Source organism: Melospiza melodia, chromosome 5, assembly GCF_035770615.1.
Source record: "Melospiza melodia melodia isolate bMelMel2 chromosome 5, bMelMel2.pri, whole genome shotgun sequence".
In the NCBI taxonomy this organism is placed as follows: domain Eukaryota; kingdom Metazoa; phylum Chordata; class Aves; order Passeriformes; family Passerellidae; genus Melospiza; species Melospiza melodia.
Window position 1 is genome coordinate 19,903,171 of NC_086198.1, and position 20,137 is coordinate 19,923,307.

General features: G+C 41.0%; 1 protein-coding gene across 2 annotated transcripts in view; it reads left to right on the top strand.

Moving 5' to 3' along the window:
- FAM241A (family with sequence similarity 241 member A) overlaps positions 1 to 12,939 on the top strand; it is a 56,839-nt gene extending 43,900 nt beyond the window's left edge. For both annotated transcript variants that reach the window (XM_063156500.1, XM_063156499.1), the window contains exon 2: positions 9,209 to 12,939. In XM_063156500.1, the coding sequence (XP_063012570.1) occupies positions 9,209 to 9,454 (246 nt within the window). In that variant the 3' untranslated portion in view covers positions 9,455 to 12,939. The remainder of the gene's footprint in view (positions 1 to 9,208) is intronic.
- The last annotated feature ends 7,198 nt before the right edge of the window (positions 12,940 to 20,137 follow it).

Consider the following 20,137-nt stretch of genomic DNA (forward strand, 5'->3'; position numbering starts at 1 on the left):
ATGGCTGTACATGGAGTATTTTATCTTCTAATAGATGGCTTCAGATTTGGAGGTGCTGTTACAAAAGGACTTTGAGAATTGAGAATTTTGTTGAGGAGATATGGGTGTCTCTCAACGAAGTTCAAGCCCTGAACTTTTTGAATATCTTTACAATATCACTAGTATTTCTCCAGAATGGGGAGGATGAGCAGAAGCAAAACTAGAGAATAATATCAACAGACCCGTGGTATGCCTTGTGTAAAATCTTCATCTTCCACTGTTGGGTGGTTGTGTGCTGTGTTGCTCAGAATGGCATACTTTCAGTCATAAGTCAGTAATGATCAAGAATTATCTAAAGTACACTTGTATATGTGGAACTTGCAATGCCTAAGGCTGGAAACCTATTTCTAATTTATTCTACACTGAGATAATCTGAAAATTGTAGGTTTCTCCTGCTCACAGTTGTTGGAATTTGTTTCCGAAAGTAATCGTACTCGACAAGGAGGACTTAATCCCAAATTTGTTCTGGCTCTGCAGATAAATGAACTCTATTGCAGAGGTTTGTAACTATAAAATAATAGATGATAATAACTTTCTTAAGAGCATTATTAAGTTTTCTGGGGCCTAACAGTATTTGAAGAAAAAACCCCCAACCCTTCAACAATATGTAGCATCTACAATAGCTAGCATAATATGCTCTGTTTGAATGATGGGAAGATCCCATTTTCTTAAAGAAAAAAGTATTCTGGAGATAGAAGTGAATAGAAATATCCTCTCCTTAAAAGGCAAAATTAAGAGCTGTTGCTTTTCAGCAAGCCAGTGCATTTGATACCATGCTGAATGTACAGGGGTTGCAAACCTTTGTGCTGAGTCAAGCTGACCAGTTTTAGTAGGGGACCCTGATAAATGAAATCCAGTGGAAATTAAATGTTGCAGGTGTAATGAAAAGATGGATTAGACACTGCATTTGATCTAGTCTCTATGTAAAATTGCAGGACAGACGAGATCAAGTTTCAGGGACAGTAGCAGGAGCAGGGAGTATAAACAGCATCCTGAAGTGGGGGAGTGAGGCAGCAGATCTTGACATGGGAGCAGGCAGGTTTCCTCTCCCATGGACCCTCCTGTGCCAGGTTCTTGTGTTTCACACTTTCTCATCTGGTCCTCTGTTAGTGGGGAATTTACTCGTGAAATCATGGGACATTTTTTGTGTTTATCAAGGGAAGCCTCTATTCTTTTAGAAGCTATCTCTGTTCTACCCATACACAAGTTAAAGTATCTGGAAAAGCCTTTTCATCTCTTTAACACAAAACTTCTCCTGGTATTTCAGAGTTTGTTCCAGCAACTGTTCATTCTAAACTTGAGTTGCTATAAAAGCTGACTGAAGGGAATCCAGTGCTGTTGCTTTTCTTATGTTGTTGCTTGTTTCTATAGAAACATCTTGTCTCAATTTTATAAATGATTTCTAGATTCTTGCTGTAAAATGAATGTTAACCCAAGCTTTAGTTTGCAATCATCTGTTTAAACTTCCTCTAAGTATGTAACTTTTATTGATAGCTGCTATAAAGTACTTTTGGTATTAAGAATTTTTCTAGTTTTCTTGCATTTGCTTCCTTTCCCCAGAGGAAGAAGTTAAACTTGGTTTGTTCTATCTTGTTTTTCATCTGGAATTGAAGGGTTTTTTTTTCCTCATTTCCAAATCTATTGATCTTTTCATAGTTAAATATCAAATTAAAATTAGCCTAGAGAAATGAAGCTGGTTTGTAGTTTGGGGGTTTTTTTCTCCAGACAGTTGAAATTAATTGAGTTATCTTTGTAGTCTGTTGGCTCAATATCAAGGTCTTTTTACTGCTTACGTTGACAAGGTTAAATACTGATTGTTAATTTTACGCTAGCAAAAGATGCAAAGGGAGACTGGTCTTTTCCTGTAGTAAAGAGGAAGAAAATCAGAAACGTTGCCAAAAATCATTTGCCCTTCTTGGGCAAATTTCACTTTATTTTAATTAAGTGTAAGATATCTTTTAAGTACAAGAAAGCAGAGTGAGGTTCTGATCAGGTGCCAGGCGTTACCAGTAATAAAACTGTTTTGCATATGTGGAGGAGTAGGAAACACAAAGGCAGCACCCCCCGGCCAGCGCATCAGCAGGGCTTGTGCTGGTGCCCTGCAATGGGGTGAGGCTGTGCTTGCACAGAGAGCAGGCCACCACTGGGACCTGCTGTTGGCTGCAAATCTCCAGAGCCTGTCCATGGCAATACACTGGGTGGTCATATGGCTGAGTACCAGTGAGATTGGATCATTCCTTCCTTCAGGACTTCCATGGCTGGCTACCCAACTTTAAAATATTTGTCGCTGCATGTTGGCTGGTGTATCCCTTTCTGCACCCAGATAAATTGGTCTCTTAGTCTGGAGGGGAGAGGACTTGTGGTTTCTTCCATCCTGGTCTCTGTCATCTGCTCACTTTCTTCTCTTTTTTTTTTTTTTCATTATGAGTGGTCCTGAAGTATTTTCAGTTTCAGTTTTCATCTTCTGTAGAAGGTAACTCTGAGGCACTTTCTTCTGAACATTAACATCCCAACTTGGTGAAAAATGCTCCTATGTTTTTGAAAGTAAGCTTGTTCTTAAAGTCATATCTCACTGCCTTTTTTGACATTTAGGTGTCTGTGGGCTTCAGATAGCAGACACACCACCTGTTCCCTGGAGTAAAAATAACCACGACTGGAGTAAAATAAATAGTGAGCAGTTAAATACTGCAGAGAAAACTTCTTACTTGGAAAAAAAAAAAAAGAAATGTTCAGATGGGTGTGTAAATATGATATCCTTGCATTTCTTTATTAGAGGGTTGGGGTTTTTTAAATACCTCATTCAGAAGTCATCCCTGCATTCTTTATTACAGGGTTTTTTTGATGTCTCATTTAGATGTAATTAAACACATGCTTGCTATGGTACTCAGAAGTGATTTCTTTTCTCTATAATGTGGAAATAATTCTCTTAAATATGCCATTCTTTTTCTTTCTTTTATGACTGTACGTATGATGAATTGCGATTGGAGGCATGTCACACAATTTAGAGACACTGCTGCTTTTCTGTGTTGGAGATGAGCATTGTGTGTACCTTTTTGTCCTTTCTCATTGCCTTCTTTGCCCAGCAGCACTTTTTTGACTGTAAAATCATAAGCTTTTACATGGAGAGTAGTTATTTTCCCAATTCATTGGTCTTTTTTCCTCTATTGTTGGAGTTCAATGTTTGGCTAATGCCCTTTCAGGCAGTAGATGCAAGAAAAGAGGCAATTACAGACTTGTACTCAGTCTGGTGCTGTTGTTAAGTCTGTGGTGGGAATTTTTCAGGTTGTTTGAACAAGAGAAGACTGTTGAGATTTCTTCTATTCATTAGTCATGACCAAAGACAAGAACGCCATTGGTTTGCTTCAATGGATCTTGTACCTTCAGAGTGGTTGAATGGATTTTTTTTTTAACATCCTGAATCTTCATGTGGAGCAGGTTCCTTGTGTTCATCTATTCCCTCCTTCCACAAAACAAAGGCTCTTGTACTTTATCCAATTCTTTCACTCAAGTGAAAGTCAGTTACTTGGTGGGTCTTTTCCACACACACACAAAAATCCCAAACTAAACACACCATCTCAAGATTCCTAGGCTAAGTGTGGAAAACTGTGGATCAAGCTGCTGCTTCAGCAGATAATATGCCTGGAAAACATAACTATGCCTGTTCTCCACACGGCCACATCAGGGGTGAACTTACAGAACTGAAACTTGTGGTTACTTTAGAGCTGTTCAATCCTCCCAGCAGAAAAAATAAATGTTAAATCTGCGCTCCCATGCTCTTTTTTATTAGGCACATGAAAATAACTTCCCATGTGTGTAGGGTAGTTTTGTGCCCTTCTTGGACCCATTTGTGTTCTGCATCCTCCGTAGGCTTGGCAGACTTTCTTGGTGTGATCTGCAAATGGTCAGGGGCAGGAACTGTGTGCTCTCAGCAATCTGAGCAGAAAAGACCAGAAACTGGCCACATATAGGAGATGCAAACAGGGATCAGACGTAGGCCATTGAGAAGACTTCAGTGCTAACTTTATCCTTCTATCCCAGGGAATAGCGTATGACTCACTGCAAAGATGGCTTCTTTCTGGGGGCAGGATGTTCTGATGGGATCTCATGTTTCACTGCCTGGTCAAAGCACCCTTTGATAGGAAGGGGGTAAGCAAGATAAAGATTGTTCTGTCAGGCTGGTGTGGAGCAGCCTCTGCTCATGACATACCATGTGCTTCCCTGAGTTTAGGAAGCAGTGAGTTTCAGTGAATGCATGGAAGTTTGCCACAAGCAGGGGTAGTTAGTGGTCGGAACACAGGGAATTTTGTGTTATGTTGATGACAAACATAACTGGAAAAGCCACAACCGGATGTTAGTTGGGTTCAGTAGGATGAGTAGGACTTTACCTTCTTTGTTGTTTTAAAGCTAGTCAAGGAAAAGATTAATTACATGGAGGATTTTCTTCTAGAAGCACCTCAGGGATGAGGGAGCATCAGCTGTTCTGGAAGCAGGCAGAACTTGGCACTTAGTAGCTCCTCTGTGACCTCCTTGTAGGGTTTCATTCTGCAAAAAAGTGATTTTATGGCATCCTGCATCACACCTGTGAGGGTCTGTCATGGCTCTCCTTGAAGCATCAAAGCCCCTAAGCTATTTGACCTTAACAGAGGGGAAAACTTAGTTCCAGGTTTCAGTATAAAAGCTTTTCAGAGTTTGGATCTTCAAGTTCTGACTTTCTGCCAGTAAACAGTGGGAGACAGCAGACCATGGCTTTGCTGGTGAAGATGTGCCATTTTGAAGAGGGAGAGAAATTTTAAAATACCAAACATCTGAAAAGACTAGAGGAAATGGGGTGGTTGAGGGGAACCTGAGGGTACCAGTGGGTTTGTGAAGGACATTGTTTGTGCTTGCGGAGCAGTGGAGCGGATCAGCTGCTTCGCTTTCTGTTCTGTATGATAACTCTGTTTTTATCTTTAAGTAATTTAAAATAAAAAATTAAAAATTAAAATAAAATATTTTATTTAAAATAAAATAAAAAATTAAAAACCATATACAAAATTGAGTATGGAGTGCTGCAAGCACTGGAGCCCCCAGCACAGGAAAGACATGGACCTGCTGGAATGAGTCCAGAAGAGAGCCATGAAGGGGCTCAGAGGTGATGAAGATGCCCCTCTCCTGTTTAAGACAAGCTGAGAGAGTTGGGGCTCTTCAGCGTGGAGAAGGCTCCAGGGAGCCATTATAGCACCTTGCAGTGCCTAAAAGGAGAGAATTGGAGAGGGACCTTTTACAGGGGCGTGTAGGGATAAGACAAGGGGGAATAGTTTCAAACTGACAGAGGATAGATTCAGAATTCAGACTAAGTCATCCCAGTAAGCCTAAAATAAAATTATATTGATGTAAAATTAATTTAAATTATAATAAGAAGTAATTCATTGCAGTAATTTGATAAGAAACATAAGGTTAGGAAACAAATGCAATCAGCATTTCTAATACATTCTGGTTTAGACTTATTCACTTAGGAAAGCCTTGTTCTCCTTTCTCCTTCAGGAATAATATCATATGTGTATATTTGGTGAGTGTCTTTCAGCCAGTTGGAGGAAGGGGGAAAGAGGATTCTTGTCTGGAAGGCAGTGCTGCTATTCCTCTCTTTTCAGGAGATATCATCCATCTAGATCTCTGGCTGCGCTGCTGTTCCCCAGTCCCTCTCAATTTCTTCATCACTCCGGTGTTTCACAGAGTGAGGAAAGGCCCTCAAATGAGTGAAGTTGAAGTGGCCGTCTCTTATATTCCCTCCTGAGCTGCAGCAGATGAGGTCTGGGAGTGCCCCCTGCATGGCACTTAATTATGAGAAGAGCAGCTGGGCAAAGCCTGGAAAACATGTTTTCTCTGGGGCTAGCGCAGATCAAGAGATTCCCTCTGCTCCCTCCTGATACACAATCGATTCTTAAAAGTTACAAAACCTAGGCTGGGTTGTTGAGTTTTAAAATAGCAACTTTGCAGCAGAAACTTCTGCTTTTACACCAGGAAGCTCTGGTTTTGCAGAGGCAAGGGGGTGAGCTGCTCAGAATGGGTACATTTCTCCCTTCACATTTTGTCTGTTAAGGTAGTGTCTGTCTGGCTTCAGGCTGATTCAGCAAGATTAGTATGAAAATAGCCCTATGAAAATAGTTCAGCAAAAATTAAAGAGTCAGTTGGGAACTGTGTGTTCACTGAAGGCGGCCAATTTCTAAAATTGTTTAGAAAAGTATTTTTTTGTTGGGGAAAAAAAAGAATTTGGTTCTGAGGTTATGATTTGAGAGCTATGGCACATACATGGGGCTGCATGCCATTTTACTGTTGCCCTGAAAGTTAGTGAGAGAAATTCTAGCTGCAGTATTAAAGCTTATTTATTATTCCTTAGCAATTTGGAGTATTGTAACATTACTGACATTTGCCCCAATCCTGTTTTAGCTACACCTCTGAAAAAATTATTTGTCCAGCATGTGAAATATTACACAATAGTAAAGAAAAATATGCCATCAGTGTTTCGTGACTGATTATCTGTTCTCAGCTTCACTTGCTTATTGCTAAGTTGCCTGAAGCAAGATATACTTAGCCTGAATTAACTGAAGCAGACTTTGAAGTCTTGAGAATTTCCTTGATCATTTTGAAAGGTTTTGTAAGCTATTGAAAAATATTTGGAAAAATAACTTGACACTTGTTCTGTAGTTAAACATGCACTTGTCAGTCTCTGTGGCTGGCAGCTCCCTGTGTCTAATCGCTTTGGAATCCACGAATCTACCCTTGTTTGAGAAGGTGTGGGAGCGGTAATGAAAAAATAAAAAATACCTGGACAACCTCAGTGAGGTGGAATTTACTGTGTTTAGTTTGTTTAAGAGAAGGTGTGCAACTTCTTGCTGTTAGCTTATGGAAGCAAGCAGGGCTGCGAGGGCAATTGTGTGTTGTACAGCTCCTCATAGCAGGAATGGCATAGTTGGCATGAACACGTGTGGTTAATCCTGCTTAGCCCAGTGGGAGCTGCAGAGGACCTGCAGACCTGTGCCTGCTGGCAGCCTCCTGGCCAGTGCTGCACTTGTTCCGTGGGAAGGCTTCCAGGACCTTGCTGAGTACCACTAACAAGCCAGGGGTGAAGAAGTGATGTGCATGTTTCCCCCCTCCTGGTTGCTCTGGCCATGGCTAGAAAATGTAGTGATTTCTCAGCTGTTCTCTCAGAAGTGGTATGTGCATTGCTTGATGTGAGCTGTGCTCTGATCCTCTCCACCATCATCTGTCACATGCTCTCTCTGGTCTCTGCATGCAGGAAGCAAATAAATTTATTTTCCCTTCCCAGCACATCCCTTTTCTTTTCCCCTGGTTGCTGTGGTCTGTATACACTTAGGCTAAGAGTCTGTTTGTCTCCCTGTGCTCTTTAGGAATGGAGGGATGAGAGTTCCATTGTCTTCCCAGCCCTGCCAAGTTTACAGGGGCTCACAAGGGGCCCTGCTTCTCTGGAAGAGACTGATCTTGAAACATTGAGATTATTGATGAGTCAATGTTTCTTTGAATTAAATTGAATTAAATAAAGCACAGTTAAAGCTAATATGCTGAAGAAAATCCAGTAAGGGGGAGAAAACAACCGGGGCCTGCGAAGTTGGCTGAGAAGAGGCAGGCAAGTGTCTGTCTGTACATAACCTCCAGTGCTGCAGTTGTGCCTGCTCAGGATGTTCTGTAGACGGCGTGAGCAGAGTATTAGTTATGAATTAGTTATGAACACATTAATATTTAGGCTTTCTGCACCTGTCCCTTTATGAGATTCAGTACTGAAGCTTAAACCAGACTCTTTATGAGTAAGTAAATTTTAAAAAGAAAAAAAACCTGGTACTTTCAGCTGAGGGACTTTTGGGGTTTTTCTTCCAGCAGCAGCTGTAGGGCTTTACTCAGAGCATTCAGCCAGCAGGTTCTGCATGGTGGCCTAAAGTCTGACCTGGAAAAGCAGTACTGGCTTCCGTTGGTCTTTGCTGTATGTTTTTCTGTAAGAATGGTAGTTCACTTTATTATTTGCTCTCTAATGGAAAGCCTGGCACTGGTGTGAAAAGGAATTTCTGTTTCTCTACCAAGACCAAGCCATGGAGCAAGGGATGCAGAATAGCATTCATCCTTGAAGATGGAACATGTTTGCTTTGAATCTGGGAGTAGACTAATTGTGCATAGAGCTTGTGGGCAATTTGTGGGACCTATTGATCAGTCACCTGAATTATTTATGAGTACCTGCTGTATGTGTTTTCACTGCTGCCTAATGGAAGCATTAGAAGATTCATGTTCATCATCTTGAAAACATGTTTGCCCTGTTATACCCAAACACAAGGCAATAAGGTTTTGTGCAAAGAATCTCTGGACACTGGAGAAGAGAGATGGGATCTCAAACTCTAATCTAGTTACAGTTTACATGGTGAAACGTTCCTGTTTTCTGCACTGATACTTACCTGTGGCATCTTCATTTAAAGATGGATCTCTGCCTTCCTGTACATTTGCTCTGCCATTTTTTATTTCACAAAAAGTCCAGAACTTGTTTCTCCTTCCCTTTGCTTTTTTATACCACCACTTTGCATCTGTGCAGTCCTTTCATCTGTCTTCCTTTGTCTGGCTTGTATGGTTTCTTACACCAACATTGGGACAGATGTTTGTCACTTTCCTGGTCAAATCCAGTGCCCTTCTTTCAGCAGTGATTAGCAGCCCTTCAGTTCCTTAGGCTTCAGTGCAAAACACTTCATAGTACATGTTTAATAGTTTGATATCATTCTTGTAGTTCTGGAGATGTTCTGGAAATAGTTCAGCCAAATCGCCTCCCTGGAATCAGAGACATCTCATTCCATTGTGGTTGCCCTGACAACCACAGGCAGGTTGCACAGACAGGTAAGATGTATGACCTGCAGGAGAGCTTTACACCTCCTCTGGAGTGGCATCTGGAGGGAAGGGAGGCTGTCATGTATTTGTAGCACCACTTCAGATGTCCCAGGTTTGGACAAATTACATCCTTAGCATTGTACCAAGGTCACAAGTTATGTAGTATTTTCAGTTTCTTGATTTAAGAAGTAGATTTATTGCATGTGTGTCTTAGTTTTATGCATTCAGATAGAAACAGATGAGAGACTTATTCAGAATCACAGTAATAAAATTGTACAACATATTTCCTCTTTTTGTCTTTTGCCTACAGGTCCACCAAGAGCAAAGGAACCACAGCACGGAACCTGTGATAGATGACTACAAAAAGATGGGAACTCTGTTTGGAGAACTAAACAAAAGCCTTATCAGAATAGGCTTCACAAGGATGTACTTTGGAGAACGGATAGTGGAACCCGTGATAATTATATTCTTCTGGGTTATGCTCTGGTTTCTTGGCCTACAAGCTCTTGGACTGGTGGCTGTTCTGTGCCTTGTCATTATTTATGTACAACAGTAAAATTTTATAGATACTATTTGGATGACGTATTTCAACACTGTCACTATGTCAGTGAATTTATGTGTTTATGTAAATGGGTGGTATATCAAAAGCTGCAGTGCTTCAAATTGCTGAACTTCTGGTGATGGGGACTAAAATTACATTTTAAACCAAATCAGCACTGCCCTACTACATCTTTTAGGAGGAAGAAAGGAGATGTTTGTAATGTAAGGGTGTGAAATGCACTGTTTTCTGCGCTCTTGGGGCCTTAGCCAAAGGACTGGCTTTTCATTTTCCCTTCTACTCTCTCCATGATCTTGCTTTGTATAGTGAAAATTTCATGTCTGGTTTAAGAGGACAGTTGTGTGTCCTCTTGTGCTCTGTTTCACTGCTGAGAGGGCTCATGTGCTGTTTGTTCCCTGAATCTGCATAATTCGTTAGTGTTTTGCTGAAAAGCTAAATCTGTGCAAGGGAGATTTGGTAACAAACCTGCATTTGTAAGACGAGTACAGTTTCCAGACACAAAAGCATCTTTGGGTAATGTAGTTTATACTAAGCTCTCCCCCAGGAAACAAGCTGTAGCAGCAAAATGCCCTTATACTAATGTTAGTGACATCAGACAAGACTTCAGCTGTAGTTCAGGAGAAATTGCAGGCCTACGTTGGCCAAGCAGTCTAGTGTAGCACTGCCTTGTTTTATGGAAATGTACTCAGCTCCTGCTGCTATTTTTCTTTCTTTATTTTTTGTACTTGCTCTTTCCCCCAGCCCTACTTCTTAAGATAAATATTTGGATAATTCATGGAGTTTGTAGGTAGTTCCAGCTGCAGTGTTGGACACTTGCCATTCCAGACAGCGTGAATGTTGTCTTCTTCCTCTGGGTGGTGTGATGAGTGGCTGAACAACCAGATACCAGAGCAGATCTCTCAAGGCTTCTCACATTTGCTGCAGTGTGGGCCTACACAAGCTAAAGTTTTGTGCACCTAAGCCAACTCAACCTGTTATGTCTTGCAAGGCAAAAATGGAGTTGAAACCAGGTGGTCATTTTATTTAGTAGTCTTAACTGGTTCCTTTCCATACTAGGCAGCAAAAATGCCTGCCTACAGGTATATGTCACACACAGCCTAGAGAATAGGTTAAATAGATTCAGGAGTGGGTGCAAAATTCACTCAACTCCCCAGTAGTCACCCCAGGAGTGTGCTGGGTATTTCCAAGTTCTCTTCTTTTCCTGAAGAGAAACAGAAAAGTGGGACAGAATCTTTACTACTTATACTTTACTACTGCTGCTAAATAGGCTACCAGTTTAATATTTGTTGTACATTACTCTTAGCAAGAAACTTAATTGCAAAATTGATTTCATCTGTGGTAGAGTGAAATTACATATTTGCTTAAAGAGATGTAATAGGAGATGTGAAATTTGCAGAAAATTACTCAACATTTTGCAGTGACTTTTTTCCTAAATGTTTTTACAACAATAAATTAGTTGAAGATGTTGTCTTATTCAAAGACATTTAAAGTTAAGGGAGGGTTCTCTATAGTCCCATTCCTGCTGCTGGATTCTCAAGTCCAGCTTTTTGCATGGATCATTTTGTCTGTTAGGCTGTTTCCAGGACTCCTGGCCCCAGTTCTTATAGACTTTCCTGTTAGGAAAATAATTGTTATTTAGGGCAGTGAACATGAAAGCCCAGCTCCTCTAGAGTCTTTTGTACTGAAATGCCATATCTAGATGTGTCTCTGTGCTTTTCTAATGAGCAAGTAGTATCCTTCTGAGGAGGCATGTCATCTCTCTGGATCTTCAGATGATCCTGCATCTGGGTTCAGGAGGCTCTGCTGCAGCAGCAGGACTGCAGGACTGAGGCCCAGCTGTGTAGTTAGATGGCAACCTGTGTTGATTGGCACCTGATTAAATAGTTCTGCTGGCAGGGAAACCTTGGACAACAAGTACAGGCTGAACTCAGAGCCAGGAGCTCTGTACTCAGGAGTGCCTAGGGGTAAGCTTTGGGTTTGTTTCAAGTCCCCTATAAGGAGAACATCTGTTTACATCTTTGCACATTTGTATAGCTAGAATGATGGAGTTATGTGTATTCTCCTCCTGTATAAGGGCTGTATTACAAAAGCATCCTGTTGTTAAAAAAAAAAAATCCTTTCTTTCTTCCCACAATCTTGTTACTGTACAGAGGATCTCATCTAATTCTCTTCATCCCATAGGAAGAAGTGTATCTGTGCTAGCCTTGTTGCAGTAGTTCTGTTGTGTAAAGGTGCTGTGCTGTGGGATGGCATGTGGTATTTCCTTGAAGTGGTGATTGGGCTCTGTACATAAGGAAGGGGGAGCAGTGAACCACGGTGTGACCAACAGCCTCAGTGAGGACATTGTTTATATGCATGTGACCTTTCAGTGTGAGCAGAACTGTGACTGCTGCACTCATCAGTTCAGTTCAGTTGTTTGTTCGATGTTCATGTTTGTGTACGTGTACTCTGGGGAAAGGTAGGGTAGCTTTGGGGCTGATACTGTGTTTAGTGGATGTCTTAGGTGGTTTCTCTTAAGGGTAATTATGTCTTGTCCTTTTCAGAAGTTTTGCATTTTTAACAACCTGAAAAAACAGTGCTAGTGGTGTAAGGTTGGCTTGGAAATGGGAAAAGAAGAATGCATTGCATGGATAATCCCCCTCTCCTGTTTGGTTTCATACATTCCCTTATATATAACAATTTGTACTGAAATGTCTGTCCTAAATTTTGTGCTATTACTGCACTATCCCCCTCTCATTTGCAGGGAAGGCAGGAGGAGCTAAGGAAAAAGGGGAACTGGGATAGAATCAGGCATAAAGAGTGGAAAGTGGAATGCGGTGAAAAGGTGCATATGTGTGTCCAAAGAAATCTGATCGTAAATGTGTACCAGAAGTGAGGGGGAAATGGGTGAACAGTCCTTGCTGTGTTCTTTATTCCATCCAGACATAGCAGGAAGGCAAAGGAAGCACCAAATGTTCAAAGGATGTCCCTAGCTAAAAAAACAGGAGGTTAAATTTTAAAAAGAAAAAAAAAGGCAATTTCACAGTTGTCTATATAGTAAAAATTTATAATGTTATTTATGCTGTTACATATTCTTATTATTATTATTATTGTTAGAACTGAAAGCACCTTTATGCATCTCTGTGTGGGACTGTAGGAAAGAATTATGTCCCTTAAATCTGTGTTAAACAACAACAAACAATATAATTCCTATTGGCCAGTGTTTTTACACATTGCAAGCATTTCACATGACCTCCATTTTTTAAGGGATGGACTCTTCAGTGCTGTTTCATGCCTGCCAAATGCATAAATGGTTGAAAGAGTGTGTACAGAGAAGCTCTGCAGGAGAATCTTGGAGAACCCGGTTTGCGCTGAAACATCATCACATCAAAACTGTCCATATAAAAAGGAAGAATCTTATTTCTTAAAATCTCTGTATTGAATGAAACCTATGGGAAGCACTTTGTTACTCTTTCTAATAAAAAGTATTTCCATCAATGAGATCTATGAATTCTTTGTGGTGCTTTGTTCAGAGTTACTTGGGTCCTTTCAAGATGTCATGGTAGGCCCAGATAAAATAGGGCAGTGTTCAGATACCCACTGAAATCAGTTAACTTGCAGCTGGAGGAGAAAAAACTGCAGTACAGGAGCTGAATAGACGGCATCAGGTCTCTATGGTTGTATGCAGCAAGTTACGCTAAAATAGAAGAAAATAATAGTAGAGCTAGATGTTAACAAATAATGGCAATATTATGGTGTAAAGTAGCTTTTATTTCACAGCATATCTACTTTGCATCCAGAGCAGCCTCTGAGGGGAACCACAGGTAGTCAGGGGTGTGAAAAATCCTTTGAAGTGACAATTGCTGTGCCACGGAAAGGTTTGGGTGTTATCAGTTGGGTTTTTTTTAGATACACATAGAACATTATGTGGTTCAAAACAAATCTACTTCAAGCTGTTGTTTTGGTTTGCTTCTTCAGGTCAGAAAGGTGTTCATTCTGCCACACCCAGCAGACAATTCAGTGTATCTGTGTTGCTCAGGATGCCCAGTGAGTTAAGGAGTTAATGGGGTTTTTTTTAAGTAGCAAAATTGAATTTTGGTCCTTTGAACTCTTACTGAATGTGCACAAAAGAAACAAGGTTCATTCCTGAATAAATTCAAGCCTTCAGGTTTTCAGTTAGAGTATCTTTGTCAGGCCTTTTATAGGGTGCATGCAAATTCAGAACAGCCTGGCTTTGACTCTGATTCTTTCCATCCAGGGCTTTACTCTAGGGTTTAGGAACTTCTTAGCCTCTCCCCTCTGCCAGAACTGACAGCTTTATCTGCTTTGTCCATTCCTCCTTTAACTCTAGCATTTCCTTCTCTAGGGGTGTTCACTTTGAACAGTCTTTCTCTGTGCCAAAGGTTCAGGCTTTTTCATCATTCAGTCTTATTTAAAGCCACCTAGACAGAAAATCTATTTTCAGATTGGTGTTTTGTTTGTTTTACTGTGTGCCTGCTTAGCACCAGAGGAGAAAAAAATAGATTTTCAAAAAACGTATATATGCTGGTCAGTCACTTCTTTTTTACAGTGCTTTTCTGCTGATTTAGATGATGGTTACCAAAGTGTGGTTTGCAATCACCAAAAGAGCATTGCAGGTGTGGAGGGTAAGGAGCTGTTGGGAGGCTGGCACTGGGATTTTGAGAACAGACAGGTCAAGCAGCATGTGGCTTAGGGTTGTTTCAAGCTTAAACAGGCAGGTGGACTTGTAGCTTCCCTTAACTCCTGCCAGTGCCTTGGTTGCTTCCAGGAATATCTCCAAATGCATATAAAATCATCAGTGCTCCTTTTACTGAAGGAATCTCACTCTGAAGAAAACTGAGCTTTCACCAGCTCTGTTTTTCGCAGAGGAACCAAAGGGAATGGGAAAGGGGAATCGGACTAATAATAGTGAGTTTAAACTTGCATGCAAGCTTCTGGTGTTTTCAAATTCTGGTCTTGTCCTGTGCAGATAATATTTGTGTCTTGTGTGCAGTTGTCACAAGTCTTTATCTCCCCCCAGCCTATATATGTATTTTGTAATTAGTACAAAGTGAAGCTGCTGTGATAATATGTGGTTTTCCCAATTTATTGAGAACTACACACACTCTTTTTCCCCTCAAGTGGCAGGAGGGATGTGACTGGATTAAAGCCCTTCTGGTGACAGGAGCTGCTCTTGCTGCAGCCTCAGGGTCACTGTCTCCTTCCCAGGCACATCCCAACACAGGTTGGAATACCTGGAGTCCCAGTGGCATGGAAAGGGAAGGACTGTTATACCACAGTCGAAGGGATTTGATCAGGCAGTGTTTGAGACAGAGCTGTTGCAGAGTGCTGTGTCAAGATTTATGTTCTTCTAATGAAATTTAATTAAGCCACATTCTTCCTTGGCTTGTCCTGGTGCCATCACCTTGTGTTTGGAATGAATGTTGCTTGTGGCAAATTGTTCTGCTTCTGGAACCCATCTGTGTGTGTCTAGGCATCTTTCAGTTGTACCATTTACTCTTAATTGCATTTTAAAACATTACAAGGGAAAAGGGCTCATCTTCCAGTCCTCATTTGGATGAGGGTTTAATTAATATCTGTGAGAAGGGAGCCAAATTAGTCTCTGGCACACTGCTGAGGGCTTCCTTTCAGAGGAAAAAGATGCTGACTGATGTATGGGGGATTCATGTACAAGGTAGATGGATTTGCATACTGTCCAGAATGAGGGGTAGAAAGTGGCCATTCTTCTGTCCTAGTTCACAAGTTAATTGGCTGGTTTTTATTGTAGCAATCTTTCTCAAGCTAGCTGGAACAAACTTCCTAGGTGCAAGAAGTCTGTAGCAAGGAAGTGAATTATCAATTAAGGAAAATTCTTTGTCAGCCAAAATCCTTGTCTGTAACAGGAAGTCTCTTCCTGACTGGAATGGAATTTGAGTCAGTGCTTTGGCTTATTCGATCTTCATGTTGAATATTTTACCTGTTTATTGTTTTAAACCGTTTTTTTTCATTCTCGTCCATTCTAAAAGCTGGTAATATCAGTCCAAAATTCTTGAAAGCCACTCCTCTGTCAGTAGCTGTGACCGGTGGGGCTGAGGTAGCCTGAGAATATGGAATGGCAGGTCACAGGGTGAGACTGATGTGTCTTTAATGCTACCTGGCTGGTGTTACAAAGCCTTCAAGCAGGTTTTGGCATTTCCTTTGCTGTCACTTTCTGTATTTATGCATCTTGTTACATGCTGAATGAGAGCTTGCATTGCCAAGTACCTGATTTCCTCTGGCGTTTCTCTGAGCATGTTCTGTGCTGCTGAACAGACTCCACAGAGCCGGGCACCCACATTGCTGTCCTCTGCTTCCTGCTAAGAGTGGAAATACTGCCTGGCATCCCACAGTCATGTCCTCATCCTAATAGGAGTAGGAGAGGAATAATGATGCAGTTTTACTGAGGCAACAAACATTTCTATGCCTCTGAATCTTCCTGATGCAGAAAGGGGGAAAAAATTAACAGCTTTGAGTCTACTTTTGATGCTTTGTAGATAAGAGAACTAAAGGCATGCAAGTGTTTGAATATTTTTTTTTTCATCTTGCTTCCCCGTGTTTTTCATTCAGTTTCTGATTAGAGAGATAAGATAGTATTTGGCTGAGCTCTGTTAGCAGTAGAATTTAACTTGGCTCTTAGTTAGCAGGGTATTCAACACCTACATGCAAATTGCTGTATTTTTTACTTTTTCTTCAGAATATCTTTTTTTTTTTCTTGTTCTAATGAATGAGCTTAACTCTTTTTTTTTTCTGCTATTTTCTTTTTTTTTTTTTTTAAAGGAAGAAAACCAAGCACACTTTGGGGAGCCTCTATTGCTTGCTTTGGATATACCTCAGTGGTGGTGGGACGGTTGGACACTTCAGTGTTTTGAGCCTTGTTGTTAAGATGTGCCTACCTTGTCAGCTGAGCTTCACCAGCTGCAGGGCAGAGGGGTTAAAGTACAGTTAAGACTGAAGATTAATCTAATTTGCTTGTGCTCTAGTGGCTTTGCTCCAGTTTCCCGGGAGACTAAGCCATGTGTTGTAATGACAGTGTTTTCCAAAGAACTTTGGAAACTGAGCTAAAGATCCTATAAAACAGAACTGAGGTCTCCATGAGTAACTGTTCTGCCATTAATACTCTGTTCTTCCTTTGCTGCAAAAAAAAGTAAATTCAGTGCATTCTGATATCCTCCACTTATGTAACCCCTCTCCCACCTTTTCTGAACTTGTTTCTTGATTGCCACCTTTCTTTCCTGTGTAATACAGACACTAGAGGAAAAAAAAAAGAAAAGTTTAGCAATTCCCACTTACAAGGCACTTGCTTCCTGTTTAGAAGTAGTGCAGGCTGACTTTTCCTTCCTAAGTGCTTCAGAGTTCTCTGGGGAAGCTCAGAATCTATTTAATTCAGAGTCATCTCTGCTCCTGTATGAAATGAGTTGTTTCTTTTTACTTGGTTCGATGAGTAGCGTTTAAAAGCAGGTTTGTGACTGGGCTTACAGGGGTCTGCTGCTGAACACTCCCCTTCACGGTGATTTTGCAGAGAGGGGGCTCTGGATGAATTATTAAAGAAGAATAAGAGGACAAGAGCAGTTGGAGCAGGGCAAAGAGTTGTGCTGGGGTGTGGGAGATGCACTTTCCATTCCAACTTGAATTCAGCCCTGGGGACTTTTTCAGAAAGCTGAAAGCTGCAAAATCACTGTGAAGATTCTCAACCTTCAGTAACCTTCCTTCTAACGCAAAGTCATGAAGATGTGTGCCAGAAATAAGATGTTTAACTGTCATGGGATCTGATAAGATGCAAAGGTTTTTTTGGAGTTTCCCATAAAACAGTGGAAGTAGTCGAATCTTTTATTCCCTTAACTTTCAGCAGTGTTAATGATTTATTTCCTGCATTCCTGGTGTTTGGGTTTTTTCCATGTTTGTAGTCAATGAATATTAGAATTAACTTTTGTCTTCTGAGCTCTAACATTCCCTATCTTGACATTTTTGGTCTATGTTTTTATTCAATCCATTGTCACTCATAATGAGCTGAAAGCTTGTTAGATGCTGCTGTTCACAGGGCATTTCTAGCCCTGCCCAGAAAAATATCCTTGTGTTGCCCTGTCTCTGCCTGGGTCCCAAGGTGTGTTCCCAGCAAGGCTCATTCCATGGTGGGTTTGAAGCACACCTGCATCCTGGCTTTTCAGCACCCCGGGAAGAAATCCATCAGGGCTGTTTCATGGCAGCACTGTTGTGAGGGATAACGTGGTTTGTGACAGGAGTCACCTGCACCCCCAGTGACCTTCAACAGGGCAGGCATGTGCTGCCCCTCCTTGCATGGGCAAGGATAGCCCTGGCTCTCTCTGGGAGGGTAAAGCATTTGCCTGGATTTCTGACTGATGGTTTAGGTGGAATCCCTTGCCAAGTACATATTTGCATGGACTAAAATAGAACAGGCTCTGAGCTTTAAAAACAAACTAAGGGTGGGTTTCTGATTTTCTCCTTTGGGGCTTTTTGTAAGGAGTACATAGAATAGTTTATTTCTCAAATTAAGAAGTGACATTTGAACTATTCTTTTGTAAAATGAAAACACAGGGAATCTTTAAATATGAGTCTTCCCATTTCACTTCCCAGGACATCCTGGGGTTTCCATATGTCCTAGCAGTTGCCTGAAGAGCCCTGCCACAGCCTATTTCCTTGTGGTGGCTGTGTTTCAGCAGATACCGTGCCAGCTGAATGTGTGTGGGTGTCCTCTGTGTCTTGCTGAATCAACATTTTTTACTTGCTGGATTGAAAAGCACTTTATCGTGAGGAAAAGAAATGGAGTTTACTGCATGAAATATGTATACAGGCGCAGGGGTCCATGCCTTCATTACTGTAAAGAAGCACTGAAGCATTCCATGGAAAAATTTCACAGTTAATAGAGCCTTACATTGGGATGATTATCTTTGTTACCTCTTCCTGCTTCAATGACTTTACTAACAGCAGAAATTTGTAAAACCACTGTAGCATTGCAGATCACAGGTATGTAATATCTGTTACCTTCCCAGCTGGACAACGAGCTGTCACAGCAAAAAAATTATTAAATGTTTGATTTGTTTCTTTCAGGAATGTCCCCTTCCTATTCTGCTACCAATAATACACACATAAATGAAACTACTGTATTATTTAGAAGGTTGATGCTACAAAACCCAGCTTAAAACATCTTCACATACTGCACACAGTACTTTTAATTTCCACAAAATCTCATGTCTTGAAACTTCGTTCTTTCATCTTAAGGATCAGTGCAGGGGCCTCCTTCCTTGAGCTGTGCCTGGCACTTCCCTGATCCCACTCTGGTCCCCAGCTCCACAGTAAGGAGGGGACTCTGCACTTCTCTCCCTCAGTCACATAACAAGCTGCTCTGGAAAATTGTCTCTCAGACACAAAACTAAAGCTCACATGAAGATGGGAAGGAGTGATCAAATTCCCTTCAGGGTCACAAAGGTGTGTTCAGCACTCGAAGGCACCAACATCAGGAAGCCAGTAGGTACTTAGGTGCCAGCTTACAACAGAATCAGCTATAGACCACTGCCTAGGACTGACTCCTGAGTTTCAGACAGCCTGAAGAGCTGTTGGTTGTTTAATTAAATTGAGCTTTTATTTGGTTTGTGTTCAGTCACTCAAGAGATCTCCAGCTCTTCCCAGCAATGTACAGCTTGGAGATGTGTGAGCCAAAGTGCAAATGTGTCCTGGTGCTGAGAAAGTCTTTTGTAGCAGTCCTTTATAGTGCCCTCTCTGCAGCAGTTCAATCACTATTGTCTCAGAAAATTGCCTACTGCAAAGCTTTTTTTGAATACTTTTGGACCAGAGACATAGTAAAGCAAGTTTCTGCTTTAGCATGTTATTTGTGTTCTTGAGTGGGACTTCCTGCTTCTTTGTGGGCAAGGGCAAAGCAGGAACCAAGCTCTGCAGTAGCATTAACTTGTGCAGAGAGGGAAAAAAGAATTTAAATATTTATGTGCCTCATGACTTACTTTTCAGCTGATCTTCAGCAAACTCAGCTTTTCTTAAGCCTTTGATACTTTCATAGGTGAGCCTTCTCCTTTAAAAAATTAAATAAAAATAGTTTTAAGCCTTTTCCTGTATTTGGCTTTTCCAGGAAGTTTAGCACAGTTGTAGTTTTTGCTTGGGTTTCCTATTTTGCCTTTTGAACAGTGAAATTGTTGAATGGAGCACCTGAAGCCCAGACTCCTTAGAGTTAGCAGGAAACTGCTGCACTATTCTGAAATGCCTTACTTGAGGTTGCCTATTTCCATACCAGAAAACTTACCCCTCTGTACAAAACTACATTAAAAAACTAATTTTATTTCTTAGAGCCGTAGAATTTATTTCTTAGAGCTATATGCTTTTGATAACTGATTTCAGAGCCAGGGCTGATGCAGCAGACGTAGCCAATCTCTAAATCAGTAAGGTGTTTGTACAACAGAGGAAGAAAAGTGTAATCAAACTTCAGCTGAGACAAGGGAAATGAAGAAAAGCTGTCAGACTGGAATAAGTTTTACAGGAGAACTCTTCACAGTGAGGTCTCGTACACCTACCTTGTTCATATTTGTAGTAGTCATGGCAGCACAAAAATTAGGCATGTAAGAAATTTACAAAAGCAATAGGAAGGATTATGCAAAATGCCTCAACATTAAGGCCTGGAGTTCTATAAAAAGGGAG